This window comes from Polypterus senegalus, chromosome 1 (assembly GCF_016835505.1).
Source record: "Polypterus senegalus isolate Bchr_013 chromosome 1, ASM1683550v1, whole genome shotgun sequence".
In the NCBI taxonomy this organism is placed as follows: Eukaryota; Metazoa; Chordata; class Cladistia; order Polypteriformes; family Polypteridae; genus Polypterus; species Polypterus senegalus.
In genome coordinates, this window is record NC_053154.1 from 268,282,465 (window position 1) to 268,308,955 (window position 26,491).

The 26,491-nt window shown below is 36.1% G+C and overlaps 1 protein-coding gene across 1 annotated transcript in view; it reads right to left on the reverse strand.

The window, feature by feature from the left end:
- Window positions 1-26,491, reverse strand: part of caly (calcyon neuron-specific vesicular protein) — a 128,281-nt gene that overhangs the window by 23,649 nt on the left and 78,141 nt on the right. Inside the window, exons 2-4 of the mRNA XM_039773688.1 lie at window positions 17,707-17,850; window positions 14,885-15,001; window positions 14,533-14,646 (exon numbers count right to left, since the gene is read on the reverse strand). Of these exons, the coding sequence (XP_039629622.1) occupies window positions 14,533-14,646; window positions 14,885-15,001; window positions 17,707-17,835 (360 nt within the window). The 5' untranslated portion in view covers window positions 17,836-17,850. The remainder of the gene's footprint in view (window positions 1-14,532; window positions 14,647-14,884; window positions 15,002-17,706; window positions 17,851-26,491) is intronic.

Genomic DNA, 26,491 nt, shown 5'->3' on the forward strand with positions numbered 1-26,491 from the left:
TGAGAGTAACAATGCTAAAGCAGCTGTGGTATTTGGAGTAGTTTGTCCATTCCGTGGACCATTATATTGTTACAGGTTAATTACAATCGGATGCCTTAAACTAATAAAACAACATGCGGTTAATTTCAGTGTATTTGATAAAGCCGCATCAGGGATGTGGATCAAAAAAAGAAAAGGAAGCCACACTGGAACAAAAGCATTGCTTTGATGCTGGGTGCCGCCAGTTTGCAAAACCGAGTGGAAAACTTGTGTACTCCAGGGGTTGAGCTGGCGTGAAAATGTGCGTGGCTTTACGGCAAATTTAGTTTTTATACATCACTATGTGAGCGTGAAAATGAGTGTACACAACATTTTTGTACGTATGCACTATTTATACATGAGGCCCCAGGTCTCCAAATGAGGCACTTTATAGAAAAAGACAGGTTCTTCAATCAGAATTTAACTTCTTGATAACAAGAGAAACAGAACAGCTTATGTTTAAACAGCAACATCATCACTATGAACATGAAGAGAAGGATAATATGATCCACAAGCAGGAAGTTCTCAATAACAGAAATTACCAACACAGTTAAACTATTGACGATACACACACTGTATGACCCACATGTTTAGGGAGTACTATAAGTCCTTATACTCTACTCAGTTTAAAGAAGACAAGACATAATTTAATGTGATTTCTGATGCAATAAAAATATCACAGCTGGATGCGCTTACTGCAGAGGAACTGGACAAACCTCTGACACCCAGAAATTGGATAGTACAAATTCACTCCAAAGTTGGAAAGCAGCAGGTCTGATGGTTATGCAGTGGAATTTAAAAAAAAAAAAAATTTCACATAACTTAGCTCCACTATTATTACCAATGTTTATGGATGAAACTACTTTATACCATTTCAGAAGCCTCTGTTATTATTAACAACATTCTCTCAAATTACTTAAAACAAGAATACGGTACTCGACAAGGATGACCACTATAATCATTACCTTTTGTAATCGCCATTAAAACTTTGCCAATTTTTTTTGAAAATGCATTAGAAATAAAGGAGATTATCAGAGAAGTACTTGAACAGAAAATACCACTATTCTTAGATAATACGGCAAAGTACATATCCGACTCACAAACTTTCTCACCAGTAGTACTTAATGCACTAGCAGGATTTCAAAAGAAACCTGGACTCAAAATCAATTTGAGTATAAGTTTTCCAGTGAGCTCGCTAGCATACAACACTAGACTGGGCATCTCTCCGTTTATTTTATCAGAATAGTTGAAATACCTTGGGGTAAGCAAATATAAAAATCTTTTTCTTCAATACAATTTTTATATCAGCATGGAGAAAATCAGAACAGATGGTTTACCCTTCATCTCACATTAGCAGAGAGAATCAATAGTGTCATGGTGGACATCATTCCCAAGCTTCTTTTTCTATTTCAGAACATCCCTATATATATTAACAAATGTTTCTTTAAGAAATTAGACTCAATTATAACATAATTTATTTTGAATTCAAAACATCCACATACTCAAAATGTGACTCTATAAAAGTGTAATGCAGAAGGTGACATGGCATTATCTAACTTCAGTTTTATTCCTGGTTAGTAAACATACACACTTTAAAGACCTAGGCATTGACACAGATTGATGAATATACACAAGCCTTGTCTGCAATAGAAAAAAAAATCTTGCTGTACTTCTTTATAAGTTCTGCATGTTTTGCTCCCCAAATTTTCATCAAACAGTCAAGCAAGTAAACTAATAATTCAATTGTCCTCCAATCACCCAGAGTATGGAAACAAAGCAGGTTCACTTTAAGGCAAAGAAGCTTTTATCTGTTGCACCTGTACATGACAATCACCTTTTGCTACCCTCTCAGTATTTAATCTTTGGAAAATGTCTGGAATTAAAACAAACACTTTGTGAACCGCACATATATAATATTTTTGCATCTTATGAGCCATAATGCTTTTTAGTTCACAGCAACACAATTTTCCCCTACAATCAAATAAGAAATTTTTCTAAAGGGAACCTACCCAAATTTCCACTCCTTCAAACCTATTTCTATTTCAAAAGAAATGCTGATCAGTCTTGAAGACTCAGAGAGAACCTCAACAATTTATAAAAAACATATTAAAGTCTATTTAACATTTCTTTCACTTATTTCTTTCTAACACATTTCTTTCACTTTCTCCAAATTAGAAACTTTGCTAAACAAAACCTGCCCAATTTTCCTCACCTCCCATCTACTTCTGTTCTGGAAACATTATTGATCAGTCTTGAGGACTCAGACAGCATTTCTGTAATATATAAAAACATTTTAAAGTCCCTCCCTTTCAAAGATCCTACGGTATGGGGGAGAAAGGATCTTTCACTTAACATCTCAGAAAAGGAGTGGAAGACAGCAATGCATAGAACACACTCTAGCTCCATATATACAAAGCATTCAATCATCCATCCATCCATCCATCCATTATCCAACCCGCTATATCCTAACTACAGAGTCATGGGGGTCTGCCAGAGCCAATCTCAGCCAACACAGGGCGCAAGGCAGGAAACAAACCCTGGGCAGGGCGCCAGCACACAGCAGGGCAAGCATTCAATCATTCAATTTAAAATATTTCATCAATCACATTTATTTGTTTAAAATTGTCTTGTTTATCTAGGGCAAGATACAACCTGCGAATGTTGCAATCTGTCTCTAGCCACGCTGGGCCACATGATTTGGAAGTGCATCAAATTAACATCATGCTAGACAAAAATCTTTGAATGCCTATCAAACAGCCTTGGTGTCACAATCAGTCCAAACCCATTAACAGCTATGTTTGGTGTACCCCCAGATGGGCATAAAATGGAGCAGGACAAATTGATTGTAATTGCCTTCACCACACTACTAGCATATAGGCTTGTCTTGCTCAACTGGAAGAACTCTAACCCACCTTTTATAAGTCACTGGGTAACTGATGTAATATGCTATTTGAAATTAGAAAAAAATCAAATTCACACTCAGAAGATTCAATCACAACTTTTTAAAAATATGGCAAGATCTAATTAAGAAAATTTTTGAGTAAGCATTCATATAAGGAAAAAGGAAATTCTTCCTTCTTTGTTGTTTTTAAATTGTTACCCTTGCTGTTGGCTATCCTCTCTTTCTCTTGTGGGGGTTGAATTTTGTTTTGTTAAGTTTGACTTGATTGTATGTAATGCTATTTTCTTCATTGTATAAATTAGACATTATTGTATGGAATGTTTTTTTCTTCAAATAAAAAAAAAAGACTAAGGATGGACCTTTCTGAGTAAGCCTTCTTACATGCCAGTCTTATGTACCTGATAAAACAGTATTTAGTCAAATACTTTTTTATTTTTTTGGTATTTTTTTCCCTTAAATGGGGCATACTATTGGAATCTCATCTTATCTTTACGCCATCAATTTGTATTGGTAGCTTGTGTTTTCCATTATAGGACCAAAATGCTCAAAATTGAGTACTGAGGGTAGACAAAAACATTACAGGATACAATCATCACTCAGTCACTCATATAATTTCAACTCATATTTAAAATAACATGTATGGATTTGGAGAGAAAACGCAAGAAGAGCCATGAAGAAAAAGAAGTATGTGCAAACTATATACACTGAATACATGGCCAATGAATAATATCCAGATCAGTAGCACTAACATAATGCTGCTCTTAGAATACATTGTACTTACTTTGTATGCTTACTAAATAAAAATGAAGATTCCCTTCTTAAAACAAATTAATATTTCTTAAGATGTGGTTTACTAAGATAATGATAACAGTTCTAAACCTCCAAAAAAAGTTTTGAAGAGGTAAAATCTGAAACAATGTGTTTTATTGTTGTCACACACTTGCGCATGGGAGGCAGCTAAAGGGCTTGAGTGAACACCGTTCGGAGGCATGCCGAGATGTGGCAGAGTGCACTGACTCTTTTTCTCTCTTGCCTGTAGACCATTCCCGGAGGATTCCACCTGGCTCTCTTGATGTCACTTCCGGGACTGAGCCAATGGCGGTAGACCTTACCAGCTCCGGCCCCTCTGATGTCACGTCCAGGTGTGATCCAATGATCGAAGACCACGTGCCCGATCCTTATGACCTCACTTCCTGTCTTCTCCTTTAAAAGCCTGCCCCTTTTCCCTTTTCCCTCAGTCTTGTGTTGGACTCGTTGTATGCACTTCAGTGCTGTATCTCTATAAAAAGAATGACTTATACGGGTGGCTGCCCCAAACTTTTTTCTTGAGTATGTCTCATCTTTGTGACAGTGTATAACACATTAAAGACAAATGCATTCATTATACCTTTGAATGGGTTAATTTACGTAGAATTAATTGACATTAATCCATGCTTTAAGTGAAAACAAAATTAGAAAATATTATTTACATGAAAAAACTTCAATATGAATATGATTTTGCTATTAAAATATTTAAGGTTAACCATTTAAATTTACCTTTTACATGGCTAAATTATATTCTTTTACAATAACTTATTCATGTTCAAGTTTTTGTAGTTTAAGAATAATTTATAATAATATAAACCCTTCATTTTCTGAGTCCACTTATCCAGTTAATCAGAAGTCAAACCCTATCCTGTCTATCCCCCAAAAACACTTGCGCATACATTCATACTCACTTATATCAGGCCAAATCAGAGTTGCCAATCAACACAGTATGCATATTTTTGGGATGTGGCAGGAAACCAAACTGCCAGAGACGAAAAAGGCAAACACGGGGAGAATGTCCTAATATATACAAAAAGTAGCTGGGCTGGAAACCAAGCCAGGGTTTTTGGAGTTGTGCACAGTAGCACTAACCACTGTGCCTGCATATAATCATATATTTATAGTTTATTTCATGGAAAGTAGTAATCTACATATTGTGAAATTAATCGGCCCTTGTGCTGGCCTCTGTAACCAGAAGAAATTTAGAGGCCAAAAATAACCAAAAATGGTGCCTTTACTAACAAAATCAACTAAAGGCAGGATGAACCAAGGGAGATTACAATATACAAAGAAAAAATAGAAGATAATACAATGATTCTTTAGCTACTTCAAGCCTTCCTTTACACAAATGGTTTCCTATCTATCTGATGTTGCTTATCTACAAAGTACACTTAAGTAACTCCATTTATTATCTCTCACCTCTTCTCTCTCTCTCTGTCCTTTTCCACCATCCACCTGGGCCTTGACCCCAGCAAACATTCAGACTCTAGACACAATATGCTTCAGTGCAGAAGGTGAATTTATACTTCTTCCTGGGGTCACTTTCAGGTAATTTCCCAAAATCATTGCTGAAATTGAGCTGGTTCTTATTTTACTGCAGGGACACTAAGTTAGATCTCAGTCTTTAAGTGCCTGGTGTCATATGTACTGTCAAACCCCATGTTGCCCTTAGAGGACCAAGCAGCATCTCTTCTTTTTAAAAGACTTATTAAATGATGCATCATTATGTTGATGAGAATCTACTGACAACAGGGTGAAATAGTGTTTCTGGTTTAGATTTTATAAAGAAAAATATACCCAGGTCAGCTGCCTGATATGCTGGTAACTATCACATTGCCTAAATGCCTAACAATGCCAAATCATTACATTTTACAAATATACACTGTTTAACCAGGACTCTATGTAATTAATTTCATAACTACACCTAAGTGGCATATTCATGAGCCTTCTTAGTATAGCAATGATGCTATAGCTAACCCCACACACCCTTCATCCTGCCATCTACTTTCTGAAGCAATGAATTCTTTTATAGAGCTGTGAGTAGGCAAAGACAGTGCAGACTCCAGCTGTGAATGAGATACCACTCTATCATTGGGCACATAACCACATTCATGCCACACTACAATACATTTATTGTTGAAGAATGATAAAGATATCTAATTGCAGCATGTTGTATTTCCTTACTGTAATATGGCAATCTTCTTAGGGAAAAAAATCAACTAAGGCAGGTATGCTGCTGACTTGATCAGAGGTTGATACAACAGTACACAATGTTTTGGACAGAGACCATGTTAATATTGAAAGAAATATATAAAATAATGTCTCATGTATTATGTCATATTTAGTGTGTAAAACTTTAACAAAAACATTTTTTATAGAAAAATGTACTGTAGAATTTAAGCTGAAAAATAATAATAAAATACATGGGAGTAAATATATCATACAGGGAACTAAGCCATATGAGAATTGTTACAATCATTTTTATTTTTTAAATGTGAACATTTTTGTAAATAAATAGTAATAAGGTTTGATCACCTTAAATGTGTGATTTCTCACTTGATATCTTTCTTCTTCAGAGGGGATTATCTTCATAGATTTAATCAAAATATGATACATTCACAAACTCACTTATTAGGGTACTGGGTTTAGTAGACCCCTTCAGGCAGAATTAAGTTTTATGCTTGAGCCAACTCTGGCTGGCATGCCAGTGTATCACAGTGCCTACTCACGCAGACACCCATAGGTACAATTAAACTAACAGGTTATGTCTTCAGGATGTGGGTAGGAATCTAAAATATGCAAAGAAAAATGCATCTGACATGGCAATGACAGGCTGTGGGATTGAGATACAAGACACTTGATCTGTGAGCCTGCAACACCAATCAGACTGCCACCTTAATAACAGTAATATTATTCATCTTGTTTATGACATTTTCATTGCAGTTTTCACATCCCTTAAACTGGTAATGGGGTAAAGTCTTAAAGTACTGTGATTTCTGTGAATTATACTATCATGCATTAGGCATCTGTCTATCTGTTTTATAATTAACATAGAGCAAAAATGCCAGTACTAATTATCTGATTTGATTCCACTGCTTCACAGCATGCGGAAATAACTTGTTAAAGTACATTTACAATAAACTAAACATTATGATCATCGGTTCCTTGAATGGCAGATGGTACACAGTCTTAACTATGACATTTGCCACCTTTCTGTGCTTCAAATGCTTCTATTTTTTAGAATGCCCCTTTCATGGTTTGCCACATCCAGTAATGGAAATAGGATATAGAGGTTTCTAAGGGTACGGTGAGTTGTAGATGAAAGACAAAGCCAAAATAATCTCAGTTTTTACACTTGATGCGGAAATGAGTGGGGGACAAAACTGAATCTAGCATACCCGAACATCCTGATTCTTAAACTGTATAGGAAATATTCCTGACCACTGCTTTCAGTTAGGCATGAAGAATTGGATGAGAGGTTGCAAAAAGAATGTTAAGTAGAGTACTTTCTTACCCAGAGGGAAACAAAACAGTGGATAGTTTTCCAGGTTAAATCACATTAGCTGGAACACTTTCAAGGGACAGTGGATTTCTTTCCTAGGGCAATTATTGTGTTAAGGAAAAGCCTTTAGGAAACAAGATCTTCTTGGACACATACTTTAATGTTCCAGGTTTTTTGAAGTTTCATAAGATACACAGTGGAAATATACATGGGGAGCATGTGATGAACTTCAGTGCTTTAGATAAAACAGTATTTAAACACTGTTTCTGAAGCCTAGCCAAAAAAGGTCTGAGATCCTCAAGTCCAAGAAATATAATCATGGCATAAACATTCAGAGAAAAAATAACAAAAAGTTATCATATTAATACATGTATTTGTCAAAGGATCTGACAGAATCATGAAATAATATGCTTTGTATTGGTTAACCAATGAATAGGAACACTGTTAATATTTGGCATAAATTACACCTCCCAAAAAAGAAAACAAACCCACAAAAATACATAAAGATAACGTTCGAATAGTAATGTGTTTCTCCAAGAAGAAGTTGAAAAACATACTACAGGGATTAGATTTATAATCTAACTAATGATAAATCTTACCTGAAGTAAGATGAAAAAACTCCAGTGGTAGACAGTCAAGGCCTTTGAAGACTATATATTAAAGCCCTCAGAAAAAAAAAAACTACTAAATCAAATTTCTATGTATAAACCCAGCTGACTGTCCTTTTTGATCATTAAAGTGACAGTGAAGAAATCCATAGGTTTCATATACAGTTATCTACATACTTTGTTTCAGAAAAGTACCAGTTAGTTTCAAATTGGAATGAAAAAATATTGGTGTCGCCGATCTCTGAATATCAATCACTCTGATTCTTAAGGCCTTGCTATCTATAGTGGGATTAAAAGCCTTTAACTTTAAAAGTGTGTTTAAACAGATTTTTATTTATTAATATGGGTGAGTCTTTTTATATTTCTTAACCTTCTGGGCCTTTGTGACAATTCTGGGCCTCTAGTTTACATTACTATTATGATACTGATGCTACTAAAAAAAGGAATATGTCTGTAGAAAAAAACAAACAAAAAACTTGAACATTTTCTTTGTATAATATCTTCCTCCAATGAAAATTCCAGGATACTATACAATTAAAGAAATTATGTACAATCGTTTGAATGTCTATTTAGAACACAGGTAGGCCATATGACTTCACTCACAAATAGTGACACTATCCATCCATCTATTATCCAACCCACTACATCCTAGCACAGGGTCATGGGGGTCTGTTGGAGCCAATCCCAGCCAACACAGGGTGCAAGGCAGAAACATATCCCCAGGTAGGGCACCAGCCCATCACAGACATAGTGAGTCACAAACAGAAATTCACTTAGCAACCTCTTTTTGCCTACAATCTGCATCAAGCTCCTCCCATTGGAATATATATATTTTAAATGTAGAGCATTATCTGTTCAAGGCAGCACTGTGATGCAGTGGGTTACACTGCTGGCTCTCTGCCTCAGGGAGCAGGATTTAGGTGTTAGTCAGGTTACTGTTTGCAAGGTGTTTACACGTTCTTCAGGTGTTCTCTCTCTGGGTACTCCTGTTCCATCCCATACTTAAAGGACTTACTGTATATGTTAAGTTAATTTGTATGACTTGTGATGAACTAGCATACTATACATGATTGTCTTGTGATGAACTAGCATACTATACATGATTGTATTCAAGGGTTGCATGTGTTAATACTGAGGGAGGCAATGGATGTGCATAACCTAAAACAAAAAATAGCAGGTTTTTAAAAATGGATGGAAGGATTTGCTATAGACTATTAGCCATGTGTTTGTCAATAATATGTTGTAAGGTCAAAATATTTGTCTTCTTTATGATAAAAGATATTTGTGTTATGGGAGAAGCAATTATTATGTCTTTTCAGGCCTTGTCCCTAGATTCCAAATTAAACATATAAACGTGGTTAAGAGAAACAAAATTAAAAAGTTATTTTACTAACTAACATAAGTGCAGGTAAAGCCACAAATGTTTAGAAAATTCCATGGTGAATACAATTTCTGGATCAAATAGGGGATTACTTGGTTATAATGAGAAACAGCATAAAGAGGGGCAGGTTCAAATATATAATATGAAACAGCATATCCAACGCAGTTTTGTAAAATAAATTATTAAAACATATTAAAACATTAAACATATTAACAACCTTAATGTCAATTTTTTTACAAAATTTAAGGAGAATTATTAACCACAGAGAAAAGCTTCAGTAAAGTATCGTTGGTGAAGTGACTGAAAACGTTCTGTATGGTTGTGATAAATGAGTGAATGACAGCAACAAATATGTCCATATATTGCCTGCCAGATGCTCTATGTCTGCACTCCAAATTAAGTGTACTGAGTTTGCCACATTCTAAGTAACATGTCAGCAGTTCTGGAAAAGTGTACAAGTGGCCATGTACATGAGATATTTATTAATGACTGCTGAAAACTTGCAGGGCTGATTATCATTTCTCAAAATATAAATATTAATTGCTTAAAAAATTAAATAATTTCTTGAGAAATAAAACATGATAGAATTTAACTGTAACAAATGTTTGATACAGAAATAAGTAAATATTCAAGTTTTCCTTTTTGACACTTAAATATCCACATGAGTGGAAGGATAGTGATGCAATGCTTAGCCTTACAACTTCATATTTCTAAAGTTCTGTGTTTAAAACCATGTCTGCAAAAGTTTTCTCAAAAGATGTGTATATTAGATTATTGAAAGTGGCTTAAGTATGTTCAACAGTGGATTGATAAACATTTATACAACTTGAAGCATGTATTTGGAACAAGTGATATACAAAGATATTTTATTGTCTAACAATAGATGTTAAAGCTAGCATAAGCTGCAACAAACAACTGTTATGACTGCTTTCTTTATTTGAGGATGTGGACAAAAATAGCTTAAGTTACATTTAATGTTGTTTTAGGCTGTAATTTTCATAGAAATATATTTCTGTATTAACCCTAGGCCACAAAAAATCACAAAATAATGCATATTACTAAGTCCAGGAATAAATTTAGGAAATTATGTAAGACAATGGGGCACAGCTATAGTATTGTCAGTTAATGTCAGTTAAGTACTATGTAACTAAGTCATTTTCTATATACAATATTTGTCCATTTTTACCAGGGGAACATATCATTGGCAGGCAATGTAGTGTTAAAGCTTTGGACCAATGATTTCAAACCCTAATGTTGTGGGTTCAGATCCCTCTACTGATACTGTATGACCATGAACAAGTCACTTCACCTGCCTGTGGTCCAATTTGAGAATCAAAAGAAATGTAACCAATTATATATCAGATGGTAAAGGTGTCACTCAAATAATAATTAATAATATTATTAGGCCACTGGAGTGGCTTACTTCAGAATATGCCATTCATAATTGTCCATGAGTAAAGCAATCCTGCATTAGATCCTGCCTTTTCTAGTGACTTGGCTTTTGTTGATGGTCATTGCAAAACACAATTTTAAAGGAAAATGTACTCTTTTGAATAGAACAATAGAACAGTATTTCTTTTCGTGTTTTTAATCAATTGTATAGGGCCCCCTTAAAATTCTTTAGGTACAAATGTATATGCAAAGCATTATTTAAAGTGGATATATGTAAGTGCCACTACCCTAAACGTTATACTGATGTATTAACGTGAAGCTCAAGGAGATCTTAGCAGTTGTTTTGAGCAAAGAGACATAATATCTGCAGTTTCCCCATTAGAAATTCAAGTGCCATGATCAAAGATTGGCTCCAGGGTATTGCACGATTTATGCACACCAAAAGGGCATTGGAGGTGTTTGTAGGGGAAGTCTCCTTTGGATTTACCAGAACCATGTTATGGGTCTGGAGGTAGAGGGAGCAGGATGTATAACAATGCTAGAAAACACTGCTGGATTGCATCTAAGAGTGCCGGTAATTAAAACCAAAACAAATTGATAACTGCTGGACCACTTCAATCACAGATGCAAAAATTTTCATACAACTAGGGTTACATCCCTGTTCAAAATAAGCAAATGAGCATGTAAATGTAAATGATTTTGGAGGTTGGGGATGGGGGTCCCCTTTCAAAATCCATAGATACAAATAAATATTACAGCGGAGTAGCTTGTGGTGGACTCATCTAGACCAGGGGTGGGCAAAGTCGGTCCTGGAGAGGTGCAGTTTCTTAATGAGAAGTCAGTTATTGCTGATGAAGCACTTATTGTTTAAGTGACATTTTGATGCTTCATTTTAGTGGTCCTTCTTGTTAAGGTTCCCCACCCTTAATTGCTTATTTCAGTCTTAAACAGCTGCATTCAGTGTTTTTAATGGCTCCTTATTTAGTAATAAGATGTAAATGACAAAGCAGCCAGTCGTTCTCCATCTAGCTTGTTTCGATTTACATCTGTGTGTGTTCATCATGAACCTTAACAAGCGAGACCACTAAAATGAAGCATCAAAATGTCACTTAAGCAATAAGTGCTTCACGGCAATAATTGACTTCTCATTAAGAAACTGGGTTGGAACAAAAATCTGCAGCCACTGCAGCTCTCCAGCACAGACATTGCCCACCCCATGTATATAAAATTGAAGAGCAAGGGGAGCTGGGGGATTCCTTTTGGCTTTCACATATGTTTATACTATATCATAGTGTAACATTGATCAGGGGTATATTGTAAATGACGGACAAAAGGATCAGGGGCGTACTGCTATTGTCATGTATATTATCAAAACAAGGTCAGGAGCTGGACACAATAGATCAAGGGCTTAAGCCTCTGAAACTCCTATGCCCCCAAATGATACTATACTACATCTGGCTGATATTGGATCAGATGACACTACTTCTCTCTCGGTCCCTTTGTGCATCTAGAGAAGCAACATGTATTCACAGCCACAGCACCTGGCACCAGCACTTGAGAATTAAAGCATACTTGCTATCCATTGACCTTTGCTCTCTTCATGAGATGAGGGTGAGACCTTTTCCAGGCAAGCAAAGGTGGCCTGGTCTAGCCAGTAAATGAAGCATTTTGGTGGCCTAATATTCCTTATTTATGTCAGTCTCTCCAAATCACAACACTTTTTCTATTAGTTAGTGCTGTTATTTAGCACTTCAATCTGTTCTGCTCCATCCTTCAGTCTCAGAGCAGTGCAGAGCATGCAAGTTAGAATAATATTAATAAACATCAGCAAACAAAAAATGTACGTTCATTTTCTTATTTCAATAATGTAACCAAGTTTTAATCAACTCCATCAATGCATTTTTGACATTTTGGAGTATTTAGTTTTTGTATTGTGGGAGGGGTTTAACCTATAAATATTTATATAAGGAAATGTCCTTTCTTAGTAGATACTTACTGTCCTAGATATACCATCTTGCCAAATTTCAGCTTTGTAACTGAAAAAGAAATAGTGTTTCGTTGATGAGTGAGTGAGTCAGTTAATCTTTGCATTATGTTCATTGAGAACACCATCCCAAAATGGTGTACCAAGACAGCCCTTTCAACTATCTTTAATCAGTAAATCTTTCCAACACTAATGCAGCATTTTTCAAATTTAAGTTCGGCATGATTCATTTATTTATTTGAAATGCACCACCATAACTAAAATTCCCACTGGACTGCTTTCTATGTATTTTGGTTTACACAGAAACTCAGAAAAGTGATGGATTCATTTCTCATATATTTATTTCATCATTCTATTTATTGAGGCCACACTTTAGGTGTTAAAGTGGTTTAAGTTTCAAGTCAGTCTCCAGTTAACTTCTTGCTGATAGGCTGAAATACTGAAGATGAACTGAAGATATCTATTCTAGTGAAGTGTTTGAACATAATATAACTTGTTGAACTAATTACAAATGAAAATGTTAAACATGAACAGACAGCAATTACGTATGTGCATTAATTCAAACGTGCAATTATATTCTTAAATAGCTTGTAGTATAAAAGGGTTGTGTTTCCGAGAAACATAAAATAAGTGGTTTCAAATGATAATTTAGTCTGCTTAGTTACATGACTGTACAGGAAATGCAAAATTACACAATAAATCTTTAAACTGAAATAATTACACCATAGCCTGAGTGGAATTAAAACATATAATATTCTCTGTAATAGAGGCCACAAATAAATGGTATTGAGAAAAAGAACTTACTTAAGCTGATTGAATTTATCATAGTTTTAGCTTTTATCTGTCTTAAAAATGTGCAGCATGTGATTTAAACTAGAGCCAAGTCATCAATTTGTAAAACTAGCTTAAATAACTTTTCTATCTCTTTTGATCAAGCACATCTAAAGAAAGAAGTAGACCCTGAAGAACCTCACTTATAATGATATTTACTCTAGGTCCCTACTTAATTACACGGATTACTCAGCTTATTCAAGTGCGTAGAAAAACAGTGATACAGAAGCAATTCAAATTCTTTGAACTGCCTAAAGTCCCTTAAAATTTTCTTAAAAGGAAACTGAGCAAATGCTTTTGCCTTTAGCCCGTGGCATACATATTTGACATATTCTCAAGTATTCTAGACATATTGACTAATTGTACAGCACCTGTCATGTATCAGATCAAAAAAGGAAAAAGCATTAGACAATTATAAAATTTTCCAGTAATCTTTCAACATAAATTAAATTTGGTGGCTTAAAAAAATCACAAAATTGCTTTGTATTCTTTTGTACATGTTTCAAATTTGTATTTGGTCCAATATTACAGTGGCTCTAGGTACAGTTTATTTGCTGCTAAGAGATTGAGTATTTTTGGTTATTTCAGCAAGTCCCATGGCACAACAATAACAATATACAAATAATATTGAGATTTAATACCTGTGTATTTTTGTTCTTTTGTGCGTTGCTCTTTTCAAAGCTTCAGGAGATTGGTTTAAATTCTGGTCTGTAGGGAGCTTGCATGTTTTCCCTGTAAATGCACCACCCCACCCCACCCAAATCCCAAAGAAAACTGTATTAGCTTAATTGGCCCAAAGTGTGGGTATGTACAGTAGATAAGTGTGCTGACTAATGTATTGCAATCTTATCCAGGGTTAATTCTTGACTTACACCTGATACTGTAATCCCATTAATCTGGGTTTTGCAGGTTTAGGAAATGGAGAGATGGATAAATTATTACCTATACTTTATTTGACAGTACACAAAATACACAGTATAAAAGCATCAAGATATGTAGGTATTCTTTTTGAAGTGCTCTTCTCAAATCTGGTACTAAATTTCAATTACATTTTGCATAATTTTATTGTGCTAATAACTACTATGGAGTGTCAGCTCTCTATCTTACCTTAAACACAAAACCCTCTGGGCAGCTAAGCTGGTCATACCACAGAGCCTTGTACATGACCAGCATCAGAAGGCAGGCCAAGAATATCATAATAATGAGGATCAGTCCAGTAAGCTAAAAAAGCAGAAAAAAAACAGTCACTTAAAGCAAACAACCCACTCAGCAGGCAAGGTCTTACATAAAAAGAAACAGTTTAAGTGCAAAGGCTTTCAATCACTTCCTTACCCTTTGACTTGTTAAAGCTAAGCAATCATTTTGTACTGGAATAATATTTTTTGTATGTTTATTTGAATTATCAACCTGTTTTTAATGACCCAGTTTGCATCTTCATGCATTTATCAAGTTACTTTACCTTGACTTTCTCTGAAAGTTCATCATATAGGTTTATGTTCAGTTTTTTAATCCCAGGAACATGCAGCTTTCTTTTCTTTTGCTGGAGCTGATATTCTGTTGTGGTCTTTACAATTACCTAGGAAGAGGAAATTCAGTTTATTTTAGAACTTGCAAGGATTGTCAAAGGTCAGTCAGTCATTTGCTAACCCAGTATATCCACAGGGTCACGAGGGTTTGCTGGAGCCAATCCCAGCCAGCACAGGGCTCAAGGCAGGAACAAACCCAGGGCAGGGCTCCAGCCCACCACAGGGCATACACACACACCCACACACCAAGTAAACATTGCATGTCTTTGGACTGTGGGAGGAAACTGGAGCACCCGGAAGAAACCCACGCAGACACGGGGAGAACATGCAAACTCCATGCAAGGAGGACCTGGTCTCCTTACTGTGAGGCAGCAGCGCAATCACTATGCCACTGTGCCGCCCTTGTCAAAGGTGAGAAAATCAATTTTATATGATTTCTTTTAAAGTCAATATGAGTCCTTTGGATAAAGGCTATGTCACCAAAGATGCAGTATGTTAGGATGCAAATGCAATAATACTATTGATTCTAAAATAACACACACATTTTCCTTGAGGGCCAGTTTAAATTGTCTCCCTACATATGAACTCATCTCTCTATTATAAAAAAAAAAATCTTGGGGAGGCAGACTAGGGAGACAAGACGTGGTCTTCTCGGAAGAAAATTTGAAGTCCCGTGAGAGACACTTTAACTTGCTCACAGCTCTTTAAACAACAACAAGCAACAAGCAAAACACACAGCTCGCCAGCAGTAGAAAGCCAGCAGATGATCCAACCGCTTCTCCTTGTGTGCGTTCAGCTACCTTAACCCCCCTCTTCACAATGCAAGCGGCAGAGCCACGAAGTGGCAAAAAGGACAGTGGGTATACAGGCTTTAAAATGATCGATAGGCAGCACAACAGCAGCAGCAGCAACAGATAGAGAGCAGATGATCCGACGGCATCTCCTTTGCGTGTGTTCAGCCGCACCACTTCACAACGCGAGCAGTGTTATAAATCCTGCGAGAAAGAGATTTAACCACACCTGGGGCCAGAAATAAAGGACAAGTATTGTTTTTACAACGTTACGTGAGACAAGGCAGTGAGCCATCATTTAAAACAAGTCCACGGACATCTAAACTACCTGGTAGATTAACTATTCTCAATTAATTTAGGAAGATAAATCCACCCATGTTTTGGTGAGGTTCACACAGCAAGCCAATATGAAGACAAAAAGTGTTAATAACAAGTCAAAGATATAATTATAGAAATAAAAAATGAACAATCTGGGGAAGGGTACAAGACACTGGAAACACCTCAGAGCTCAGTGCAGTCCATCATACAGAAGAGGGAAAAATACTAAACTACAGCCACACTGCCTAGGTCAGGCTGTACATCTAAATTGAATTGTACTTGACACAGAGGCTAATGTGATGCCAATTGTCATTCAGAAGTCAGTACCTGAAGTTGGAGAGGGGCAAGGAATTGCACAAAAATGGGTCTTTGGAAGAGTGGGAATGAAGAAGACCCAGCTAAAAAATATATCCTTGACTGTAAGGAATATGCAAAGTTACTGCAATGATGTGACAAAAAAAAATTGTGGTCTGATCATACTAAAGTAAAATGTATTGACTTGAACTCTAAGCTGTATATGTGACGTCAGTCTAAAACTGCATATTAGCCAGGTAACGCTAACCCCATTGTAAAATGTGCCAGAGGGCACATCATGTTGTGTAGGTACTTCTCACCAACAGGGACTGGAGATCTGATCATTACAGAGAGGAAGATGAAGGCTGCCCAGACAGATCCTGAAGGAAAATCTGCTTCCATCTGGCAGAAAGATTAAACTGGGGAGAAGGTTTGTCTTTTAAACCTTTAAACCAAAGCACACTGCCAGTGCTCAAATGTCCTTGAGTGGACAAGTCAAAGTTCTGAACTTAATCCCACCAAACATCTTTGGCGAGACCTAAAAATTACTGTAAACTACTGCACAGCAACTAACGTGGCACAGTTTAAGCAATGGGCAAATCTTGCTCCACCACATTGTGTAAAATTAATTGAGACTTATCCAAATTGACTACTTGCTATAATAGTGGCAAAAGTGTTCATATAACCATGTGTTGCATGGAAGGATCAATACTTATACATTTCTGACATTTCAGCTTTTAGAATAACATTTTTAATGGTTTATAATCAAAAGCATTTGATTTACAAATAATATCCCCAGACTGATCCTAATTGCAGGTTTGTCAAACATTTGTGTGAAAAAATCGACAGGGGCTGAAAACTTTTTTAAGGCACTCTATATTTCACTCTAAGATGACTTCAATGTCTGAATGGAAATGATTGATGTCATCAATGCTTCCATTTTTAAAAAGTAAATAAATTCTGCCTTTCACTTCAACTATGTACTACTACTTTTGTTAGCAAAAGTAGTTCTGGTCTCCTTTCAGTCCTCCATGGTTTCACTCTGTCCTTGAAATCAGGCACCTCAAATATCTGTTGGGTAGGCTGCTTTCTAGTGTTCTGAAGTAACATGGCCACTAGTCTTTCTCTTTCTCCAGTAGGTTTTCCTGCCGGTTAACCTACTGAGACACCTGCTACTCTTAGAGAGCTTACTGCCTTCTGACTGTGTCCTTCATTACCTACAGGTGCACATTTTCCACTCTCCCTCAGACCTCTAACCAATATATTAAATATAGCTATTAAAGGGTACACTTCTGTATGTGCTATTTATTTAATCATATTCACAATCTTTTTCTCACAAGTGTATATATTACCTTGTCAGGAAATGGCTGCTGTAGCTGATTCACATCCAGGGGAGTTATCAGTGGAATATTATCAAAGCCATCTTCCCCTGCTTGCTCCTTCTCTGCTTTCTCCACGAGATTGCTTCCCAACTTTACCATCTCTGACTGGCAAGTCTGTAGAAAAATGAAAAGGAAAATAATAGGCTGTGTTTAGTTCTTCTGCAAGTTCCGGAAAGCTCTTAACAATTTGAAAACCCTGTAATTATCTACAGCTGCCTGCAGCTTTATATTATCATTCGTTGTGGTGACTAGGCTGGAGGTGGCATTTAAAGTGGAAAACCTTAATTTGGCAGCGGGGTCAATTTTCATTGATAGATCATTTTCTGATTGGTGTTTATTATGGTTCTAGCAGAGAAGAACATTGATTTAAAATAAGACTTGGCAAAAAATATAAAACCACAAAGCTCTTATACCTGCCTTCATGGTTGTAAATTGTGAAAACAACACATAATAATTGAATCAGAAGTTTGAAAAGATCTATTTAAAAGCAGAAATATTTTATTCAGTATATATGCAGTTTTTCTTTTGAGTGGAATGGTGGTGCAGTTACTTGCATTGCTGCCTCAAAGCTTAAGACTACTAGGTTCAATGACACGACCTCCCTGCCACCTTGAACTAACTTTATTATTATTTGGCTGACACCTTTACACATGGTCACTTACAACATCAGAGGTAGAATTGGTTACTTTTTTTTTGTTTTTTCAAATTGATGGACAGGTGAAGTGACTTGCCCATGGGCTGAACTGGATAACAGTTGAAACAAATGAATATATGGATGTTATTTCTTTTAGCTAGTCTTATATCATCCATCTATTCGTTTTCCAAACCCACTTATTCTGAGAAGGGTCGCTGGAGCCTCTGAATTGGGTGCAAAACAGGAACAATCCCTGGATGGTGCATCAGTCCATCACAGGGAAAACACACTATTGCACACTATGGCCAATTTAGCAATGCCACTTCACCTAACCTACATGCTTTTGGAGGAAACCAGAGCACCCAGTAGAATCAAACTAGTTTTTAATTATCAAATCCTAAATCCAAAAGACTGCCAAAAACCACATACATAAAAGAAGTTTCAAAATGACTTTGCCAAAAGTCTCAGAAGTGCCAAATAGCTCAAAAAGGTGATTACACTGGAAGAGGCAGTAGCACCTGAATAGTTATCAGTAATTTAAGTTTCTGACCCCTTAAGCAAGCTCAAATAACTGACAAAAATTTAAACGCCTAACTGAAAAAACAAGGAGGAGTCAAGAGAGAGAAGGCAGGATAGGAGCTTATGCTGAAACATTGGCATTGCTGGATCAGGGTTTCCTAGCCTCAGTAACAATTTACAACCCTCCTTGGTGAATACACAGATGCTCCCATGATAGTTATTACATGTAATTCTTCCTTTGCTCCTCTGTCCAAAGGGAGGTGTTCAGGAAGTATCCTAATTACAAATTAAAGCCATGTCAACTTATTCCTTTCATATTTCCAAACTCTTCAACTCTGTCATTGAAACCCTGTGCATAAGCCTCATTTGGGCCACTTGTACTTACAATTTCTTTCTTTCTTAAATTTTCCTTGGGGTCAATAATCTATCTATCTATCTATCTATCTATCTATCTATCTATCTATCTATCTATCTATCTATCTATCTATCTATCTATCTATCTATCTATCTATCTAGCAGTCACTTTAAGTACTGTAATTGTAGTCATAAATGAAGATGGGTATGTAGACTTGGTAGAAAATTGAAAGCTTCTCTACTATATAAAACTGCTGCAGCTGTCTTTAGTCAATCTCACACTCATGAATAAGACTCCATGGTAACTGAACTCCACCACTTGGGAAAGCTGCTCACCCCAAGCCTGCTGGGAACAAACCAGTCTTTTCCAGGAGAGGGTTATGACCTCAGACTTGGAGGTGTTAATTCTTATCCTGAATGCATCATTCTCAACTACAAATTAAAATGCTCTGCTTAGCAGAAGAATTAGAAATGTAATTTTTCCTGATTTCAATTAGTTTTTTCTTATATATTACAACTTCAGTACATGTCATGAACCAAGAAATATCAGGTACAGTAAAATAAAAGTGCAGAGCAAACTGGCTGAAAAGGCTCCTGGGCAATATTAAAGGAAGTAGAAAGGAATACACTGAAGACTTTCAGTATAAACCTCGAATGGTAATTGGAAAAGGAAATGCTAGAATTGAAAGAAACACACTAGAAGCAAAAATAATAACAACAAATATGGAGTTGAAAATTGATATGACAAAAGAACTAGGATGCATTCTGGCAGAAGTCATAAAAGAGAAAAAAGTTACATGGACAAAAGGAAATCATTAAAGGAAGACAGAATACAAACTGTAGCTGTCGGAAAAACAAGAAAATACTAAAATTGAAAGATACATAAAGAGATACACTAGAAGCAAAAATAGTGTCAAAATAAATTAAGTTAAAGATGAATATGTTTGGAGGTACAGATGGTGTTCTGATAGAATTCATCAACTTGATTAGAGCAAAATGTAGAAAGTAGCTGGTAAGTGTACACAGACTAATAGGCTTAAAGGGGTCTGACACATAAACTTAACCAAGCCAGCAAAAAAAAAAAAACAAGTGAAAAGAAAATCAATGTGATGCAACGTGCTGATAATTGGACAGTCACCTTTATTTAACACAGTGCCGGTATGTGGAATAATGCTGCCTGAGGCAAAGTTCATTTTTGCCACCCATTAACCGCCAACACCTGTCACGCCATTGAACCCCAACATGTGACAAACCCCGAGATTCATCCTTACTAGGCATGAGAAGATACTCTTAGTTCACATACATTATGTTTTAGTATACAGGCTTCACTATACAGTGCATTCTCTGAACCACAGACAAAAAGTAAATATTTAACTTTTGAGGAAAACTTGGTAACATGTAAATTTATTTTAACAATTAAAGAAGATTAGCTTTAAAAAATAAAATCCAAAATAGGCATTAAAAACAACGCTAATAATTCATTTGAAACTCGTCTTGTACACGTCTCTAAACACATTTGTTTGTTTCAAGCTCCATCCTCCATGCTAAAAGGCACTTTGCAAGCTTATGAGACTTTTAGCAGACATTGGTTGTGACTGACACGTTAAACTGATCCCAGAAATTAACAAAATTTTACAAAATGACATAATCAGAATATATTTAATATGATCTATATATGCTCCGACCTGTCACAAACACTTGGGGGAAGGAAAAAAGCCAAAATTATAGGCTACAGCATGTAGATAATAATTCAGCAATAATAATAAAATAATAATGCTTAAACTGGCATAGAATAGGAGACAACTGCAACTGTAGGGTTAGGTTTGATTTAATTAAAGTATAACCATCTGTCAGATGAGCTTACTTTTAAATATTGCTAAATGTTAAAACTCCAAAAATCTTCTGTTGTTCAGCACCATCAATGACTTGATGATTATACTCCTTCTCCTGCCTCACTAAAATAGCTCCATAACTAGGAAATCTGATGCCATTCTTTCATCTCTACTAATAAAAGGCAAAGCCCTCACTCACTCACTCACTCACTCACTCACTCACTCACTCACTCACTCATCACTAATTCTCCAACTTCCCGTGTAGGTGGAAGGCTGAAATTTGGCATGCTCATTCCTTACAGCTTACTTACAAAAGTTAAGCAGGTTTCATTTCGAAATTCTACACGTAACGGTCATAACGGTCGATAACGGTCGACAATGTCCGCCATGTTGAACTTTCTTATTTATGGCCCCATCTTCACGATATTTGGTAGGCGGCTTCCCTGCGCTAACCGAAACCGATGTATGTACTTATTTCGATGGTATGACGCCACTGTCGGCCGCCATATTGAACTTTCCAACGTCACTAATTCTCCAACTTCCCATGTAGGTAGAAGCCTGAAATTTGGCAGGCTCATTCCTTACAGCTTACTTACAAAAGTTAAGCAGGTTTCATTTTGAAATTCTACACGTAACGGTCATAACGGTCAACAACGTCCACCATGTTGAACTTTCTTATTTATGGCCCCATATTCACGAAATTTGGTAGGCGGCTTCCCTGCGCTAACTGAAACCAATGTACGTACTTATTTCAGTGGTATGACAGTCAGCCGCCATATTGAACTTTTCAGTGGTCTTTGTTACTTATGGGCCCATCTTCAAGAAACTTGGTACGCGGGTTCCCAACGCTAACTGAATCCTACTTACGTACATATATATGTCCATAGCCTGCAGCTCGATCCCCGTGTGAAGCGGCGTTGGGTCCCCCATCCCAACGCCTCCCACGTTGCTGGCTGCCTGCCTATATAAGGCCGTCCGTCGCTCCAGTCTCTACATTCCCTTCCTTGCTTCGCCACGGGATTCACATCTCCCTGCTGATAACTACAGCCTTTTTATTTAATCCACAGCTTCTCCGCTGTTTTATTGTTCATTTATTACGATTATAGTTATTGTGTAGGTATTTTAGACTTACTTTACATTGTTCAGGTACCCATTTCCTTTATCATTCCAACCGTACCCCATTAACAAGTGATCACCATCGATCAAAGAACTGTCACTTACTGAGTGGTTTCCATGCCCGGAGATGGCACCTACCTTTTCCATTCTCTTTGTTATATATTGCACAGCCATATCAGGCTCACTCTTGATATCCGGAGGAACATTGTGTCTTATGTATTGAATGACTGGGACAGGTTCAAGGTGTGGACTGATGACGGTACAGGAGATAATTATACTACACAGGAGCACTATAAGAGTGAAATGCTTAAGCCCTTCACCTATGCATCTGCATGTGAGTTGATGGCTGCCGCTGAATTGTTCGGTTGTCGCTTTCAAGTGTACCGAAATGGCCAAATATTTTACACCTTTTGACAACCGCCAATGCCTCTTAAACATCTTAGATTGACAGGTGACGATTTCAGTAGTGGACACTTTGATGTTTATGAATGTTTAAACTCTCAAAAGCTGGATGTAAAGTTATCGATGAAACCGGCTGTATACTTACAACGCTTGACAGATGTCGAATGTCTCTTCAACACAAGTCCTACAAATACTGTTGTAATTGAAACAAACCATGAAACTCAAACCGATTATGACAGCAGCAATACAAGCTGTGAGATTTGAAACAAGATTACTTTTCATATGGCTAACTGTACGTTGCATGTTCAAGAGTAAGCTCAGCGCACAGCTTGGTCATATTACAACCGGAGTGCCGAACTCACAATGTGGTATACAAAGAGATCCTTAACAAATAATTATTGGCATATTTTCCCTCAGTTTACAAAGGTTTAATTTTCTTCTTAATAAAAATTTTAAGGCAGTACTTCACCGCTGCAAAGCGCGGGTATTTTGCAATAAAATTACAATTATTTTGTAATAATATTGTATTATTTGCATACAATATCAATGACTGAGTAAAGCAGAATCATGGGTAAATGTTACAGATAATCATTATACTTCAATATCACTGAATTTTTGATGATGTTAAACTAGACAGTTTAGTTAAAGTGCCTAAATATAATTCACATGGTTACAATTTATGGGTCTGCAAAGTTAAAAAAAAAATGAAATTACAATGGTTACTGTGACTGATATTGTAAGCCACCTTGCAGACTGAGTTACCAGTACATGTATTGCTAATTAGCTTTGATGTCATTTTTTTCATTAGTGAGATAAATTCTATTATTTTTACAGAAATGTGAAATGCAAATAACGAAAAAAAATATTTTATATGTGTTTTCTAAAATGTCACGCTTCAAATGTGTTATTTTCTGAGAGACACATTCAGCAGTGATGGTTCCATTGAAAACATCTTTGAGAACAGGCCATCATTTGCTGACCAATTTGTAGATGTCCTGGACTATAAAGAATCTGAAGCCCGCATGTTGTTGCCATTCATGTTTATAAGGTCAAGTCAAGTCAATTTTATTTATACAGCAAATTTAAAACAACAGCATTTGACCAAAGTACTGTACACTTTCCATAAATACACCAATAAGTACAGCGATAAATAAATACACCAAAAGATATATAAAATTAAAAACATTATTCTCATGCAATTTTAAAAAGTTAAGGGAAAAAGATTGGATTTAAAAGTGACCAAATTAGGTGCTGACTACTGACATAGGTACTGACTGCTCAAAAAAATGAAAGGAACATTTTTTAATCAGAGTATAGCATCAGGTCAGTGAAACTTCTGGGATATTGATCTGGTCAGTTAAGTACCAGAGGGGGTTGTTAACCAGTTTCAGTTGCTTTGGTGTCAATGAAATTACCAACAGGTGCCCTAGAGGGGCAACAATGAGACGATCCCAAAAACAGAAATGGTTTAAAAGGTGAAGGCCACTGACATTTTTCCCTCATCTTTTCTGAATGTTTTTTCACTAATTCTGCATTTGGCTGCAGTCAGTGTTACTACGGGTAGCATGAGGCGATATCTGGACCCTACAGAGGTTGCACAGGTAGTCCAACTTCTCCAGGATGGCACATAAATCTTCCTCCAAAGTGCACTGCATTAATACTGTAATAACTAACCTCAATTCATGTAAAAAAAAACTAGACAGTGCAGCATAAATACCAATAACTTAATTACAATTACACATCTTGATGAACAATATATTAAAACTATAAAAACAGATTATAGATTAAATAAAAAATATGCACAGAGAGGCGCTAATAAAAATAACTTAATTTCCATCTCGAATACCCATAACGCACATACAATTCAGTTCTGCTCTTCTGAAACATTAAAAATGGCTTTATTAAACGTTAGAGCATTAACCAACAAGACGTTTACCATCAACGATCTTAATAGTGATTGGAAAATTGATTTTATTGCACTAAGTAAAACGTGGCTTAGCTCTGATGGTGCAGCTGTTTTTAATCGAATTTGCGCCTCCGAATTACAGCTTTGCTCATGCGGATCTCCAAGGTAAGAAAGGCGGCTGTTAAACGAACATTTACTCTACCCAGTTAATTTGTAAAGATGTCGACTTTGGCAAATTCAAGTCCTTTGAGAATCTTGCCGTTGTTGTTCATGGAATTTCTCAGTTTCTAGTATTATCCGTGTATTGACCTCCTAAATATAATGTGTCTTTCTTTGAGGAATTCTCAGACATGGTGTCATTTGTAATTACGAACTATGACACGTTCCTAATAGTCGGTGACTTTAACTTTCATATCGACAATCAGTGTGACCCAAAAGTAAAAGAATTCATGAACCTCCCGGACTCTTGATTTGAGCCAGCACATTAGTCAGCCTACACACAAAGCAGGTCATACGTTAGACTTAGTAATTACAAAAGGACTAAACATTGATTTGAAGCAGATCATTGATATTGGTCTATCAGACCATTTTCTCTTATTTAATATAGAAATAATGATAGAAAATATTCACAAGAAGCATATTGTTAAAAAAACACTTCTTCGATTCATCAGCAGCTTCAAAATTTACAAACATTCTAAGCATCTAATCCGTTTGTAGTGCTTACTACAATAGTGAGAATAATGCAAATAGTAAGGTGGAAAATTTTAGTACTAAGGTGAGAGCTGCTGCTGACATAGTTGCACCTGAAAAGATAGTTAAAAAATCTTCTAGCACTGTTACACCATGGAAGACCCAAGCAGTGTATAATCTAAAGAGAACATGCCGGAAAGCTGAGCGTAAATGGATAAAAACTAAACTGATTCTTCACTATGACATATTGAAGGTTAAAATAATAGAATACAACAACATAGTCCATCTTGAGAGGCAGTGTTATTTCTCTACAATTATAAATAACAATGCTAGTAACCCCAGAGTCTTATTCTCTACAATTGATCATCTGCTAAATCCAAGTCACTCAAAGGAATGCCTCCAAAATACTTTGAGTGAAACCTGTGAGGCTTTTGCTGTATTTTGTAATCAAAAAATTAATGATATTAGAAATAATATAGTACATCTCCCCAATACTGATCCTCTTAAACCCCAGTACTCTATTATAAAAAAATGAAATTCTTTCACCAGGATAGATTTACCTGATTTATATAAAATAATTTCTCAACTGAGACCCTCCACCTGTGTCCTTGACCCAATACCAACAAATGTTTTCAAAGAAGTATCGGGTGTGCTAATTGATAGTATTCTTGACATAGTAAACTCGTCATAAGATACAGGGGTCTTCACAGACTGTCTTACTACTGCTGTAGTAAAAACCCCTGCTGAAGAAAAATAATCTTGACTCTTCTGCTTTTGAAAATTTTAGACCTATTTCTAACCTGCCTTTCTTAAGTAAAATTCTAGAGAAGGCAGTCATTATGCAGCTTAATGATCACCTCAATAAACATGCCATTCTTGAGTTTCAGTTGGGTTTCAGAACAAATCACAGTACAGAAACTGCACTCGTTAAAATAGTAAATGACTTGCAGGTAAATGCAGACAGAGGCCGTTTATCTGTTCTCATCCTCTTAGATCTGAGTGCCGCATTTGATACCATTGATCACAATATTCTTCGAACAATCTCACTTGTGTTTCCGATTGGATAAGTAGTAATTTACTCAAACTAAATAAAGAGAAAACAGAAATTTTAGTGCTTGGCAATAATAAATATAATGAGGTTATTAGAAATAAACTTGATGCATTAGGATTAAAAGTCAAGATGGAGGTAAAGAATTTAGGGGTAAATATTGACTCTGACCTGAATTTTAAATTACATATTAATCAGATTACTAGGACAGTATTTTTTCACTTAAGAAATATAGCAAAAGTTAGACCTCCTAT